Here is a 17,147-nt window from a genome sequence, read left to right on the forward strand (position 1 = left end):
CGAATTAGAACCAAAAAAAACAGTAAAAAACGGTCAAATGGGGCTATAGCCCCTCGGGTCTACATGTTTTAAGGTCTGCATATGGGGGGACTCGAACCCGGTTGACCGGCGTGAGAGACTTGTCTCTAGGCCGCTCGGCCAACTGTGCTTATTGTTGTTACATTTTAGTTCAGTTTTATATGCATCTATACTCTACATTCTATACTCTACATTTGCATTGCAACATCCTCCCCCCCTGAAGAAGGAAGAACCGGAGCGAGCTTAACGGTCGGCCGCGTGACTTCACGGGTTGCGGTCCTGACAAGGGCGGATCGGGCGCAACCGTCCTGTCCGTAGTTTAGCTTGACGATTCGGGCGAGAGGGTAGTACCCACGCGGACTATCGGGCTCAATCACCCACACGAGATCGCCTGTTTTAAGAGTAAAGTCAGAATGAGTGTGCCACTTGACACGCTTATTCAGCGAGGGAACATATTCTCGAAGCCAACGAGACCAAATCGCGTTAGCATATGACTGCGCTCGCACGTACCTTTTCTTGTGATCGAAGTGCTCCCCGGGTAAAAGCGAAGGAAAGCTTGTGGCATGTTGTCCAAGCAAAAAATGGTTTGGGGTTAACGCTTCTAACTCACGTGAATCGGTACTAACGGGAGTGATTGGCCTCGAATTCAAAGCCTGTTCAACTAAGCAGAGTGTTGTTCCTAACACCTCTTCAGTGACTCGCCTACTGCCTAGGATATCGTACAGCACGCGCTTCACGCTTCGGACGAGGCGTTCCCAGGAGCCGCCATGATGGGGTGCGCCTGGCGGGTTAAACTTCCAAGTAACACCTTTGTGTGCAAAAATGGTCGGAGCCATGCCATTCCAGCTCTTGATGCAGGCAAGTAATTCCTTTTCCGCACCAACGAAGTTCGTGCCATTATCCGACCAGATTGTGCTTGGCGTACCACGGCGCGCAACGAACCGTTCAATGCCCATGACACACGAACTGGTGTCCAGAGACGGTACAATCTCAAGGTGTACAGCCCTGGTAGTGAGGCAAGTAAAAAGAAATCCCCATCTTTTTTCCGTGCTTCTGCGAACCGGAACGTAAAGCGGTCCAAAGTAATCCACACCCGTATGATTGAAGGGTGGTTGCTTGTATCCGAGACGTTCGACCGGTAAATCGGACATAATTGGCTGGATGGTGCTTGCTTTGCGTTTACGGCATGTCACACATTGATTTTCGACAGACCGAAGTAGTCGACGCAACCCAAGTATTGCAAATTTCATATTTAAAACGGAGCGCATGTAATCTAATCCTTGATGAAAATGCTTATGGTGGAGGCTGCGGGCCAACAAACGAACTAAGGTATGTCGGGCGTCGAGTATTATTGGGTGCTTAGTATCAAACTCGGTATCCACTAAGCGCACAATCCGTCCGGTGGAACGAATGATTCCAGCGTGACCGATAAATGGCGAGTATGTGGCAATTTTACTACTATTCTTAATAGGTTTGCCAGCGGTGAGTGTTTTTAACTCAACGGGAAAGGATTCCATCTGAGCAAGATGAATCAGTTTGCTTTCTGCAATATCAAGTTCAGTGGGGTCGGTGATTCGTAAGTCTTTACCACGAAAATGCTTATGTGAAGGCAACACCCTCAACATAAAAGCGACTACTCGTTTATATCTTGTAAAGGAACTGAACCTTTCCCAATTGAACCCGTGTTCGGGATGTTTGATTGATGTGACATCGGTGACGAAGGAAGATGATGTCTCCAAGCAATTATCAACATCACAAGAAGGACCCTTCAAACGAATTTTATTGATTACACGTTCGTCGGGTAAAAACGGCCAATCAGTAGTCCTGAGAATGCTCGGACCAATAACCCAGCTGCTATCCTTGAGGGCTTCCGAAGAAATCCCCCGCGTACCGGTATCAGCTGGATTATCGCCGCTCAGAACATGGTGCCACTCATCAATAGTGGTCGACTCGAGGATTTCGCCGACACGATTAGCGACGAATACAGGTAATTTTTCAGTGGAGTTTAGCCACTGCAAAACTGTTGTACTATCTGTCCACATAAAGACATGATTAATAGAGACGGTAAGGGCGGTCAGTATATCATCTTTTAGTCGTGTGGCGAGCAGAGCAGCTTGAAGCTCTAGCTTCGGTATCGATAGCGCTTTCATGGGCGCAACGCGAGCTTTACCAAAGATGAAGGATATTTGAGTTTTATGCGAGCTCGCGAGTCGCGCACGCAAAAAACCAACAGCACAGAAAACGTCCTGCGAGCTATCACCGAACATGTGGAGCTCAATTTGATCAACAGGCTCTGTGAAGTAACAACGGGGAATAGTCAATTGCCCTAAGAGAGGGAGACCGGAGTGCCACTCGAGAAACTTATCTCTTATGTCTTCTGGCAATTCGTCGTCCCAACTTTGACCACTGATTTTCCAAATATCTTTCAGTAAAAGACGGGCCCTAACTGTGTATGGAGCTACTAACCCAACAGGGTCAAACACAGAAGAGACGAAACTCAAGACGGTTCGTTGAGTTATTGCTTTATCGAGAGGACGATCCACGCCTCTGCTAACAACCAATGTGTCTTTCACATGGTCCCACTTAAGACCTAAGACGTGTGATGATCGTTCGGCACCGTTACATATTTCCTTGATGGGTGAAGATGAGGTTTCGGATTCCTCGGGGTTCATTGCTGAAGTGATTTCATCAGCATTACTGACAAATTTAGTCAAATTAAATCCTCCCACTTTTAGTAAGGAATCAAATCGCGACTAGTTTTAATTGCTTGGGTAACGTTCTCGAATGAATCCAAGTAATCGTCCATGTAAAACTTTTCATTTACGACTGAGGCGGCCTCAGGGTATGTGGACATATTATCAGTTGCTGTTTTTTGCAACGCGAAATTGGCGCACGTAGGTGAATCCCGTGCGCCGAATATATGGCGAGTGTACTGATGAACTACCACATCGGAAGTGGTATCCTCCCGCCACAAAAAACGGAGCGAAATTTGATCGCGGGCAAGGACTCCTACCTGGAGGAACATACCCTCTATATCCGCGGAGACGGCGTACTTATGTTGACGGAATCGCAAAAGCACAAAAATTAAATTTTGGAGTAGGTCAGGACCCACCAATAAGGACTTATTTAAGGATGTGCCGTGAAACTTAGAAGCCCCATTAAGGACTCGGCGCACCTTACCCGGCTTATTCGGATTTATGACGGGATGGTGCGGAAGATACCACTCGCGATCGGAACGCTTACGTGGATCATGCGGTTCGACGGTAACGACATAGCCTTTCCTAATGTCCTCTCTAATGGTTTCTGCGTATCTTTCGCGCAGCTCAGGGTCTTTACTTAACCTTCTCTCCAATGATTTAAATTGGGCGAGTGACGAGTAATAATTGTTTGGTAGACTGACATTACTATCAATCCAAAGCATAGGCACAATGTATCTTTCGCCATTGTGAACGGTTTCAGAATTGAGGATGGATAAAGCATGTTTATCCGCGGCGGAACGGGCATCGACTTGTTTGAAAGCACCATACGATTCCAACTCGTACCAGGATTTTATCTGGTCGGTCAGAGAAGAATCTTCAACAACACACTTGAAACACGAAGAAGTAGAATTACCGGACGGCGGCAACGGACCACTTAAGACCCAACCTATCGGTAGGCGAACGGAACACGGTGAGTTTTTATCATCTCCCAAGATGAACTCAATGGGTCTAACGGCGTGGTAGTAGTCTTGTCCGATAATAATTTCAACGTCCTCATAAGTATATTGAATGGGCTTAATAGGTGCTAATTGTGGATATTTATTCTGCAAATCAGCAATATTGATTAATTCGGAACCAATCCGAATACTGTCTTTAACATATGCACAGAGAGAAAATACGAAATCACTATTATTCGGCTCGGAGGAAACTGTAAACTTGACTCTCTGAGTCTCAACAACGGTGGTCGAATTGAAACCACTAATTGACAAGTTAACGGGCTCCCCTACTAAGCCGAGACGCTTTACGAGTGACGAAGACACCCAGGAGTGAGTCGATGCACTATCACAAAGAACCAACGTCAGGAGACTGGTTACATCCGAGGATACACCAAGTGTTGCAATTGGCAACAACCCTTTAGAAGATTCAATGTCAAGTACATCACTAACAGCGGCATGGGTGGAAGTGTTTGTATTCTCCTTGGATTTGTTTGTTCCAGCCTTATTCGAGACATTTGAATTTTCCTTCCGAGGAAATATTCTTTCGGCTCCATGGAGCAAGACATTATGTGTGCTATCACACTCTGGCTTCGGGCACTTTTTTGCTCTAGAATATTGCCGGAAACTATGATTGCCATTGAGGCAAGCGAAGCAAAGTTTCTGTTCAGCTACGTATTTTGCTCGCTGAGTAGCATTCTTTTCCTTAAAAACAGCACAATTCCACAATGCATGACTACCCTTACACAAAACGCACGGCGGAAACTTAGACTTATCCTGAGACTTATCCTGAGCCTTACTAGTTACCTGGCTATTGGCTGCAAAAACTTTGGTTGTTTTTGGTTTAACCGGTTCTTCATTTTTTGCCTTAGAGCTGAGTAAACGTAATCTTTCATGCCCCTCGGACTTTTCTTTCAACCAGTTGTTAAAGTCTAAGAGTGTTGGTCGCTGCCAATTATGTCTAACAGTATGCATCGACCAAGCCTCCTTGAGGTTAGGCGGAAGTTTACTAACAGCTTGGTTTAACAGGTTAACACTCTTTAGATCATCGTTGAAAGACAATGATTTGAAAACTGCTACGAGGCCAGATATGGCAGAGGAGAAACTAATGACATTTTCCGAATTGTGCATCTTAAGTGGAGGAAAAGTATTCAGCTTATCAAGATGCGCACCAACAATGGCATGTGGTTGCCCAAACTTCCGTTGCAAGGTGGCCAGTGCATCCTTGTACATAACGCCACTATAACTAAACTCCGCAATTGCGGTTTTTGCTTTGCCTGTGACGAGCGTTTTTAAGTATGTCAATTTCGTATCATCGGTGAGAACAGCGGAATCAACGGTGGACTTAAACTGACCAAACCATTCGTGCCAGTTTAACGGGTTACCGTCAAACTGGGCTAACTTCCATTCAGGAAGATGATCTTTGCGGCTATGCATCAATAATTCCGCCAATTCACGAGCGGAGAGAGGTCGATCCGATGAACAACCTTGGTTCGAATAAGCGGGAGACGGTGCGTAGTCTTCGTTGACTGGCTGATAACCAGTATTAGTTTGATTGACGAAATACGGAACATGTTGGGGATGAACTGGGGGAGTATTAAAATACACAGTCCCACCACTAGTATAAGGAACGGCGGTGTTACACGATGGGACAATAGTTGTCACATTAGAAAAAATGTTTCCAGCATTACAACACTGAGCAGGCGTGACGATTGGAGTTGTAGCTGCCAATCGCCATAAGTTTGCATCACTTGTGTAGTAATCGTTGATACTAGGTGACACAGTATGCGGAACAAAGGGAAGATTATGTTGCGTCTGGACTGGCTCTGCATGGCAGTTAGGTGCCGAAAAGAAAACCGGCGTTGGGTTTACTCCAGAAGATGAGAAGCCACCACCAGCAAATGCAGGCGACAAAGAAACAAAACCAGAACCGGGTTGGGCCGGTAACATTGGGACAGGTAATGATTCCGGTTGCGCAATGGCAAAACTACCATTAGTTATGTTTGAACTCATGGTCTGTAAAGGAATAGCAGACGGTGGTGACACGTGTGCACTAGAATGCATATTGTTAACTGGGAATGGAACAGAGGCTGGGAATGAAACAGAAGCTTGCAATGGCAAACGGCTTGCACTGCCAAATTGAGGCATAGCCCGATGTCCATAACTATGGATTCCAGGGTCACTCAATGCTGTGTGCTCATGGTTATGACTATTACTGGTGTGAATTGCATGAGCAAGGAGGGCGGAAGTCGTCGGTCCTGACGAAATGGGTACATGAGTGAAGGCCTGCAAACCTGGAGCACTAGCAACGTCGGGAGGTGCTTGTGAACTAACAGAGTCTACCCAATCATTAGTTCGATCGGTTGCTACCTTTGAAATAGGTTGACTTACTCCTGTTACATTACTTTCGGCTACCTTCTCGCTAACCTCAGATGAACTGTCCTCAAGTTCAAACGCTTTCAATTCCATTTCAATTAGTTGCTTTTTATGATTTTCAGCCAATTGCTCTAGTTCCAGCTGACTTTGTTCGAACTTAAGACGGTTCTCTTGCTCTTTAAGTCTTAAAGATACTTGATACTGCCTTTCCAGCTCCTCATGGCGTCGTTTTACTAAAGCTAACTCATGCCGTTTCTCACTTGATGACATAGTGCGAACAGTCGACGTATGACGAGTGGAAGCAGATTTATCAGACTTATGTGAGTCAAGCTTTCTACTATCCTTAGACTTATTAGAGACCTTAGACCTGTTTTCAGATACTCGTGCTGCTGAATCACTTGTTTTGTGCGAGCGTGAGGATGTCTCAGACCTGGTTTGTTGTAAAGATCCCTTGCTCCCTGTAATGCCGGCTGCTGGAAATGACGAAGGTTCAAGGCTCATCTTGTAACTCTGAGCTTCGTGCATTACTTTATCGTTCATTTCGGTTACTTTCTTAAGCCAAAGGTCTTGCTGAGCAATAATTTTTTCAGGATTTTCCGTTTTTCCCGCTAACCTAATTAATTGCTCATTGACGTCGACAGCTTTTTCCAACGCAATTTTACATTTGTAAACAGCATTATCAATTTTTGTAGTGCGACTATTATTCTCAATGTACTCAAGTAATAATGAGTGACCTTTGAGCAGCTCATTTTCTAGATTTAGACGGGTTTCGAATAACTTGCGTATCTTGCTTTGGAATTTTTCGTCCATGTTTTTCACAAATTGACAATATTCTACGGATGCTCACTTATAGAAAACAATCAATAAAATGAGATACTGTTTTGGTACGTAATTAAATTTGCATTAGTAAATCAACATTAGCTTACAAGACGGGGGAACTTGACGTCTCAAAGCTTCTACCTGAAGCCTATTTCTTATAGCTTTCCGAGCTTTGAGGGGTAAGCGGTTTCGCTTCTTACGTGTCTTAAGGATGTTAAGATTAGCGCTATAACGCCTTAGAAGGAGGAGAGTCTTTAACTCAAGGGAAGGAGGCTGGTGAAGCTCTTTGTACTTCTCAATTAGTACCTGGTCCTTAGCCTTACGCTTAGAGATAAAGTCTTTAACGACGTTGAGAACGAGAATACCTGTTGAACCTAAACTTTCCTCTATATCCTCGGTTCCGTTCCGTCTACAGTATACGATCGCACAAATGTTTGTCCTATACCTTAATAACAAATTGACAAGTTGCTCACTACTCAGCTTGCGGTTATTGTTGCTGCGGTGCCTACTTATCGAGTTATTAATGGCGTCGTGCCAAATTACAAGGTCGTTACGGTGCGACAAATAGTGATGAAGGTAGTACTGTATCGTTTTCTGAGAGTCCCTAGCGTTAAAGTTCAAACTTAAACCTGGCTTCGTAAAGCAAGTATCTTTGACGCGCTTCTGGGACGGAGCGGGAAGTTTTCGGAGCGCGTGATCCAAAGAACTAGCTCCTAGAATGAATACCATACACTTAGGGGACCTATGCGACGGCTTCGTTACGCTTAAGTACCAATGGGGTTGGGAAATTAAGTAGGTCGGTTGAACTCCAACAACACACACGGAGTAAACCTGAGGATGAAAGAATTCAACTTAACTCACTTAATATCACCGTACCTGACCACTTAACTTTACTGTCACGCAACGAAGTCAATAATATGACGGGCTGAAACGGCTTTGTTTTACTCGAAGCGAACTGGCTTTCAGTTTCACCAATGGTGGGTGGGGGATCAGGCAAATTGGTTAAGTTCCAACAACACACGCGGAAGAAACCTGAGGATGAAAAAACTCAACTTAATTTGCCTGATATTTCGCTACCAGACCACTTAACATAAGGTTGGTTTCATCTTACAGCACAATTTCGCAGAATTCTGGAGACGTTTTGAGGATTTTTTGTTAATTTTTTACTTTTTTCACAAAATTTTTCAGTAAATTTTGGTCAGCAGGTTCGAGTCATAAACCAATCCAAAAAACTAGTCCAGTACCTCTTGTCTATGTTCCGATTTCACTGATTATTATTCCGTTCACATATATCCAAAAATTTTTGGTATCGAGAAAAAATGTCAAGTCAGTTTGTCTATGTACCGACTGTAAGATATTTCAGTTCAACGGAACTGTCCAAAAATTTTGGGTATTGAGAAAAATTACCGGGGGCTAGCTTGCGGAAAAATTTCTCAAGATGTATGACAGCGTATAAAATTTTATAGCACAATATGAGAGTTTTAAAAGTTTGTCGAGTCTTACAGTTTTGAAGATTGGGCGGTCACCGGTCTTACACGACACAGACGCTCTCTGCAATCCGCAAGAGACCCTCTGCAATCCGCAACAGACACTCTGCAATCTGCAACCGACACTCTGCAATCTGCCACAGACACTCTGCAATCCGCAACAGATGCTCTGCAATCCGCCACAGACACTCTGCAATCTGCAACCGACACTCTGCAATCCGCTACAGACACTCTGCAATCCGCAACAGATGCTGTGCAATCCGCCACAGACCCTCTGCAATCTGCAACCGACACTCTGCAATCCGCTACAGACACTCTGCAATCCGCAACAGATGAATTCCGACCGACAGCACTCTGTTTGAGCCACCTGCTTTCGTACAACTCTGGGGATTCTGCCCTCTACACTCGTGTCGGGAAAACTGTCCGAGAAACAAATTGAAAGGGAACTATCATCGATCTCGTGTCCCTTGTGGGGCGCCAAAATGTGCGCTCAATCTCCGTTATTTGGTAAAACTATGAAGTCGAATGCTTTGAATTATAAAGAGTATTTATCGGCAAAGACTCTCAGAAAAATCAATATTTTATCATAATTTTGGTCAAGCATAACATCATATAACTTCAATTCTGAACTGTCCGTTTTTGGTACAAAACGGCGCAAGCTAGCCACAAGAACCGGTCGGTAATGTCCTTGAGACAAATTGCTCTTTTTGGCGGTCAACCTTAATCAAGGCTGAACCGAATTAGAACCAAAAAAAACAGTAAAAAACGGTCAAATGGGGCTATAGCCCCTCGGGTCTACATGTTTTAAGGTCTGCATATGGGGGGACTCGAACCCTTGACCGTTGGATCCCTTGATTGTCAAAACTATGACGTTAACGTTATAGCTTTAGAAAACTTGAGTCTACATAAACAATGATACTGAAATTGAAAACTAACTTTTAATAACTGTCTTTACAAGTCATGGGACAATATGGCCTTCGGAACTTTGAAATATAATGAAATTAAGTTTTGTCGAAGAGGATGACACTAAATCATCAAAAGTGAGAAAAAAGCGCAGGTAAAAAATATCTTAAAAAAACATGCTTTCGATGCCCTGAGAGATTTAAGTTTTTCTGCAAGAATCTTGACATAATCCAGTGAAATTTTTGCTTTTACTCCGTGAAATGACATAATCTCGTTAAAATTGTGCTGTTAATTTTTATGCACCCTTGACGTAGTAGGTGAAGCCCCTCCGTTTGCTCTTGTACTCGAGGGTGATTCCGGCAAAGTCCTCCTGGGTCACTATGAAGCTGGGGGGCTTCAATTTGGGGTAGCTGAACTTCAGGTATTCGTGCAGATTGTCCAGCCCATTCACAAAATCCCGCACGTTCCGACCCAGCACCTGATGGCCATAAAAACCTCTGAGATAAGTTTGAAACTTTTTTGAAAGTTTTAATTACTCTTTTGATACCAGAGAAACTATTTATTTTTGGTTGTTGTCTTTTTGATCCTCATTTGCATATTCTTTTTTAAAACAAAATAAATTGAGCTTTGAAAAAATGCATCGGGCAGAATTGGTTCTAGTTTGTGTGTATTCATGGTCTCAGAACTAAGCGAAAAAAGTGGGTTGTCAAAAAAGTTAATAGGATTTCACTGACAATTTTTTGGTCAGCAAAAATGAATTTCCTATTTCTCCCAAAATGCTATAAAAAAGTTTTTTTTTAGTCTATAAATACCCCTGTTAAGTCCCCTCCTACACCCCCCCCCCCCCCCATGCGTACCCTGAGTATGTCCCTGTAGCCCTTCTTAGTCATCTGGTGCACAAATGTCTCTCCGAACTTGTACATGAGTTCGTCCCGACTCAAGTCAAGAATCTCACTGGCTGCTTTGCAGATCCTGTGCATGTATGTCTCACTGTACGCCTAACAAAAACCAAACTTTTGGATCATTACTTTTGGATCAAACTTTTTTGGATAATTACGAGGCAAAGTTGTGCACTGAATAGGCGCACAAATTTTATGTCTGAATTTTCCTGCTAATTAGGACTCAATTTGAGGCAATGATTAATATATTGAATGGGCAAGCGAAGAAAGTGTCCGATTTCTAGCTACCCTTTACCTTCTAACTTACCTTTACCTTTTGGTAAGAAAACTCATTACTTATTCAATGAATTTTACGGACGAATAAACTAGTTTCATTTCAAACGAGAATGAGCCAAATTGACTCGCATTTGACATAGCCCTGCAGCGACAAGAGAGGATAAAATTGATTAAATTGGATTTTGTACAGCAATTACTTTGGTATAAAATCTATTTATCGGTAACCCATTTGCCTGCATCAATCGATTCTAGAGACATAAATTATGAGATACGTGTTCACCAAAAACAAAGGATTTCCGTTAGTGCCTAGTTATTTTATTTTCATGGTAATGCTAAATCAAATTATTCAGACAAAATGAACATAATTTAAATTTCAAACTCGTTTCTCTCAAAGTGGGCACAGATTAGACAAAATATGAAGGGAACAAAAATTGTTTAGAATTTTTGAAAAAGGTCATTATGTTTTTTTTCAATTCATCAAAAATTACTCTGAAACTAACAAATTAATTGATGAAAAATTTATATCAAAAAAGCATCTTACCCAGCCCAACAAAGTTCTAGAGGGGTATAACTTCCAAAAATTTGTTTGAAAGAATATATTTTTGATTGGCAGCTAAAAAGTTTTTGAAAGGTCTACACAACTAGAAATTTTTTTCGGCGGAGTAAGAGGCTTTTTTATATATAACATTCTCACCAATTAACTTGGTAATTTCAGGAAAAACTTGATTGATAAAAAAAACTCGACGTGACTCATTTTGTGGTAGATTTTAGTTGAAACAAGCACACCATATTAATTCTGCTGAAAATCTAAGCAACTTTTATTCTTTTCATTTTTTGTCAAACCCTAATCGAATTTGATAAAAAAAAAACGTTTAAAAATTCAAATTTTGTTGGTGTCCGGTTAATATATTTCAGCAGTTTATAAAATATGTGTTAAATCTGTATATAAAATGCACACTATCTCTAAAATAAAATGTATTGTATAATTAGTATAAATGCAAAAAAATTAGTTGTAGGCCTCAAAAACTTTTTAAAAAATTGCTTTCGTCCACATTTTTTAGTGTTACAGTGAGCTAAATTCACTTAAAGAGAATTGTCTTCAGCTAACCATTAGTTCCAGGAGATCCTTTCAAAATTTTCTAAACACCTTTTTCATGATCAAGCTTTCCAGTGGAATTTTTCATTTGAAATTGACATCAGTTGAAAAATTCGACGTGCATCAATTATTTTTTGCTTCAAGATTCTCGCATCTTATTGGAGATACACATTATAAATAGCAAATCAAAAACCGTATATGAATTTTTAAAATCAAAGTCTCATTTTATTATAACCAAATGAACTACAATTGATCCAAATTCAATAAAATTTTCTGTATGAAATCAATTTTTGATCTTTTTGTCACTGCAAGTCTAGCATTGTTAGAAGACAGACGCTCTGTAAATTTGAATTTTTGATTTTTCTATTGTCTACAACTGATCAACAAAAAACGCTCAAATTATATGGGTCTATTAGTATTTTATGAGTTTTTTATATGTTTTTCTTCAAGTGGTTTTATTTTTGCAAACGGAACAGCTGAGTGAATGCCTTGCTTGCATCTGGAAAAATTGAAAATCTAAATCTGAATATACATTTTTAAACTCGAAATGTTTTGAAAAAAAAAACTCTGACAATAGAAAAGCTTTTGATTTGAACTCAAGGCACCGGACCAAAACATTGTAACACACTGAATTAACGCGCTTTTGGAGAGTAATCAGAAACTAAACTACGACAAGAATAACAGCTGAACTGAGATGATACAAGCTTTCCAAAACAAACTTAGAGTGCAACCTGAGAAACCCGGACGCCCCCCCCCCCCCCCCCCCTCAGGGATTCGACCTTCTGCCGACCCAAAGGGTCCCCCCTTTGATACTTTTTCAGAAATCCATTTTTGGCCAACCGACCCTTAAATTTTTCTAAAAGCGCTTTTGGCGCCAATATATACTATCTTTGTGGGGGAGCGCGCGCCAAAAAAAAACGCCATATTTTTGTCAAAATTTCAAAATTTTTCAAAAAGTGCCCAAAAACGGTTTTGCCAAAATAGGGGCAAAACAGCGCTCTGGCAGAGCTCGAAAAATCAATTTGATCGACCTAAAAAAAAATTTTTTGAAAATCCGCCCTCCCCCATCGAGAAAATCCTAGATCCGCCCTGGCTGCAGCTAAAGTGTTTTTGATGACATAGCTATAAAATTAAGGCCACCAAAAATAAGTTCTTTAAATTTTTCAGACAAAATAATGCGATAATCATTAAGTTTCCTCAATTGAAGTTTCCTGAAATTAAGCCATCTAAACTTGAGCTCGCTTCAATTGTAAAATGCAAAAATGAGCTGCCGAATAGTAAAAAAAATACTGAAGAACTCTTTCAATTTTAGCTGCGTGAATTGAGCTTCTTTCAATTTAGCTTTTTACAATTGAGCTACTTCAAATTGAGCTCCCAGTTTAAACATTACGAGGCCAAGCTGTGCACTGGATAGGCCCACAATTTTGTGTCTGTAGGTCCCTGGAGTCTTCAAACATGGTCAAAGTGAATATAAATCCACATACAAATTTTCAGTGGGTTCCGCGCACAAATATTTGTAAGGTAAATTTTGTCGGCACAGTAGTTTTGTTGCGGATTCAGCAACGAGCGAATACAACTTGTTGTTCAGGATTCCGCAAAGGTAAGTGGATTACGCGAATTCATGCGGAGTTCGCCTAGAACTTGCTAATTCCGCCTAAAATTCTCGGATTCCACGACACCACGATTCCACAAGCTGTTCCTGATTTCGCAAATTTTGTGGCGGGTTCCACAAATTTGGTTGCGGATTCCGCAAAATTGCCTGGTTTTGGATCAATTTTGAGCTAGACAGTGTTTTAGCTATTTTTCCGTTGAATCCAAAACAGCAATACAGATAACAAAAACAGCAATGTTGCGGATTCCGCGACAACTTTGTTGTCAATTTGTTGCGAATTTCGTCTACAATTCACAAAAGATACAGTTTGGTATCGAGTTCTGTAAAAATAAAATTGAGCTCTATAGTTAAGTGTTAACTCAAATCAGATCTCTTCTAAATTTGATTTTGAACAGCACTTTCCGGATCAGTTTTCTCTAATCTTGTTTTGGCAATCAAATTACGACTAAAAAAATCAAATAATATTAATTTGATACCACAATTAAAATTTATCAGGTTTTTCCTTGTAGTGTCTAAGGTCAAAAAAGTTTGCAGATAAAAATAACTGGTTCAATAAACTGTACTTGGAGTAAAAATTTTGCAAGAGTTTTTCGAGCGAGTGAAAGCCACGCAAAAATTGTGCCTGTTTCTTCTGAACTGAAAAAATTAGAATGCAATATCCTGCCTAGTTTTTACTACATAGATAGTCAAAAAATTTTACTTTTCTGACTCCAAAAAAAACATATTGCAAAACTTTGCTTTTTTGCATAGGAATTTGCTTTTTGCTATTCTGCAAAGTTTATTTTTTGCACAAGAGTTCAATTTAGCAAGAATCTTGCGAGAAAAAAAGCTAATTGTGTTAAGCCGTCAAAAGATTTCTTTTGTTCGATCTTGCTAGATTTTGCACGTCCAGGTTACTAATAAGCACTGAGGTTATCTTATGTAAATTTTTCTCTTTGTAGGTGAAATTTAAGATACGAAAGATACAATTAGAAGAACGTTTTAGCGATTTACAAAAAAAACAGTTTATAAAAAACGGCACTTCGACCATAAATTTTCGCAAAAGATAGAACCAACAAACGAGCTGCTCATCCTCAACGGAGGAATTTCATTGTGACCTTTTTACAGTACTACATACATTTTCTGGAGATCTTTCTGACTTGTGTAAGGTTGTTTCACCATCAAACATAAATTTTGTTATAACAATTTTGATCCGTGTTCGCAGCTTGAGGGTAAGAAAATTTCAACAAAATTTTACCCAGCCCAAAAAACATTCAAAAGCAAAATACAGCAGTTTTTAAAGAAAGGGGTTTCTGTGATTCTCCGCAAAGAGCTGCGAACAGCTCGTTTGTTGACCTTTTGACCTTTACCCTCTTAGATAAATGGCTTTTATTCAACCAACAAATGTTGTAACATTTTGTATGAGACATATGTGAGCTGACCTGATGATTGACGAACTGTAGCTGCGTGACCTCTGCCCTCTGTTTGATCTCATCCCACTGCGACTGCCCATAGTTCATCCGAATCACCTCGGCCACATTCTCCAGCAGAAGGCCATACATGACCACTCAAATGGCCACTCAATCAAATACTTACTTCAATCTATGGTCATATGTTACAGTAGGTGACAAGCTCTGCTCGGAAACATATATCTGCCATATTCCATTTTGATGTTGAAACTCATTTTAAAAAAATATTTTCAGGTGTCTACAATGTTAATCTGGAAGTTATCAATCATACCAATCGCCAAATTTTTTTGAGGTCTTATAACATTCTTATTTGCTGTGGTTTCCGTGAGTTATCAACTATTGTAACATAATAACAAATCAATAATAATCAAAGACACAATGTGAGTTTTCAATCAAAATTTTCTGACCGTTTTTTTTGCTATTACTCTCAAGGTTTGAATCTGTAGTTTTTGCAATACAAAATCAAAACGTTTTTTTATTGTTGTTGATGTTTAAAAATAATCTTTAAGAATATGTAATTTAAAGACTCAAATTACGATAGCAATTGACAGCCGAATGAATGTAAATTTGGCAAAACACTTTTGACTGATGCAGAAAAATTCGGATATATCAAGTTTTTGCCATGAAACAAAAAAATCATGAAATCTAATATTGTTTTGCGTGTGTTTCATTATTGAAATCTGCGATCTGCAACAAAAACTTTCCATTGGATGTCGAAACTTGATATTTTTTTGATCTTTGTATTGTGATGTTGACAATCAAGGGATGCAAAAAAAGAAGTAACTATTGTTTCATTTGGTTATTCTGATGTGTATTGTAACTAGATTCAGTTTATTGTTCCGACTTTCGAATACAGCGCGATATATTTATGCTTGGAGTGTTTTTTTAATCAATCAGTTAAGGACTAAGCGTTTTTGACAAAAAATTTTATACCATCTGAAAGATATTGTGTAATGGATAAAAACGCAAGAAAATATTAGAAATTTAGAAAGAAAAATCTTTTATGTGTAACAATTTTTCGTAAAACTAAAAAGGTTAAAAAATTGCTTATAGGGCCAATTTAGGATAATTAGCACGCAAAACATTGTTTTCTTATAACATGCGCAAGATTCTAAAGTCTTATGTTGTTATTTTTGCATTTTGAATTTGGTCTAAAGTAGAAAGTAGATATTGGTCTTAAAAAAATGAACAACAAAAAGCAAAAGTACTCCGTCATTTTGTTCAAAAATTGATTTAAAAATGTTTGTTTCTTATATTGCAAGTTCCATTTGATTTAGACAGTTTTTGACTTGAAATAATGAAAAAGTTTTTAATCTCTCATATATGTTCAATTTCAAATCAGTTGCCTCATTTTTTTGTTGTTGCGATTTTCGAAGAAAGTGATGGAAAATTGGTGCTCGGGGTAGTTTTTTCTTCAGAAAATTTTTTACTTTTTAACTAGTCATTTTGCTCAATTTTTTTGTATATCATTCAAAAGGTATTGTTGTCCTGAGCTTAAATTTGAAAAGATATTTTACCTGTGATCATTTTTTGTAAAATTATGGAGGTTATATTAACGCGCGATATATTACGCGCTATTAACGCGTGAGCGGAAATTCAATCATAGTTTTAACATAGTAAACCACTTCAACCTGAAAATTTCTAAGGGCCGCAAGCAGATTTTAAATACAGATTGCCAAAATTGCCGTTTGTTGAGCTCACTTTTTGACGGTGTTGTTAAAACATTTTTTGGTTGCGCTCCGTTTAAATTTTTGTGCACATATGAGCTAGTTTCATAGTTTTTGAGCTAAAAAGTTTTGTATGAATAAATTTTCTAACTTTTTCATACAAATTGTTCTGGGATGACCGAATTGATTCTCTGAAAAAAATTACGAAAGTGTGAAGTGTTTGAGTTGCAAGGAAGTTAGGGGTCTCTTTTTGCGCCATTTTACTCTTAAGTACCCATAAATCCACTATGGGACAAATCATTTACTTCTTCTAAGCAATCAAATTAAATTTTTTGCAAGTTTCGGGTTTTTTTTTCTTTTCGGTTAACCCAACTCACTCCGCATCTAAATGATGGAAAGATGAAATCAAATTTTTTATAGCAAAATTGAATCGATACTACTAAGAAGTGGTGACTATCAATATGGTGCAGGCCGAGACAAAGTACTCTTATCTAATTTAGCCTTTTTCCTATTTTTACTGACGTTTTCTCATAGCCTATTTAAGTTTGAGTTCAAAAGCGTTCTGAATTGCCATTTTATACCCAATTTTGCAGATGTCCGAGCTATTAGGGCATTTTTCCGAGCAATTGAAAATGCAGATTTTCATCAGTTAGAGGGGATAATCGAAAATAACCCAAGCTTCAGCCTGCGAAGTGGAATATGCAAAAAGAGTCTGACTCAAATCTAGTCGAGCTATTCGTCGGCGCTGTCGAAAACCAAAGTAGTTGAAAGGCCCTTTCGCAGACTTATGCAGTAGCTAACTCAAAATTCAATTACTGCAGCTCGACTTGATCAGCTCATTGACTAAATAGTACA

General features: G+C 39.7%; 2 protein-coding genes across 2 annotated transcripts in view; both read right to left on the reverse strand.

Moving 5' to 3' along the window:
• Nucleotides 1-15,103, reverse strand: part of LOC134844178 (soluble guanylate cyclase 88E-like) — a 39,192-nt gene extending 24,089 nt beyond the window's left edge. The window contains exons 1-4 of the mRNA XM_063860737.1: nucleotides 14,980-15,103; nucleotides 14,599-14,758; nucleotides 10,152-10,292; nucleotides 9,598-9,772 (exon numbers count right to left, since the gene is read on the reverse strand). Coding sequence (XP_063716807.1) covers nucleotides 9,598-9,772; nucleotides 10,152-10,292; nucleotides 14,599-14,718 — 436 coding nt within the window. The 5' untranslated portion in view covers nucleotides 14,719-14,758; nucleotides 14,980-15,103. The remainder of the gene's footprint in view (nucleotides 1-9,597; nucleotides 9,773-10,151; nucleotides 10,293-14,598; nucleotides 14,759-14,979) is intronic.
• LOC134843582 (ankyrin repeat and SOCS box protein 8-like) overlaps nucleotides 1-17,147 on the reverse strand; it is a 349,755-nt gene that overhangs the window by 161,276 nt on the left and 171,332 nt on the right. The window lies entirely within an intron of this gene.

Source organism: Symsagittifera roscoffensis, chromosome 4 (genome assembly GCF_963678635.1).
Source record: "Symsagittifera roscoffensis chromosome 4, txSymRosc1.1, whole genome shotgun sequence".
Taxonomy (NCBI): domain Eukaryota; kingdom Metazoa; phylum Xenacoelomorpha; order Acoela; family Convolutidae; genus Symsagittifera; species Symsagittifera roscoffensis.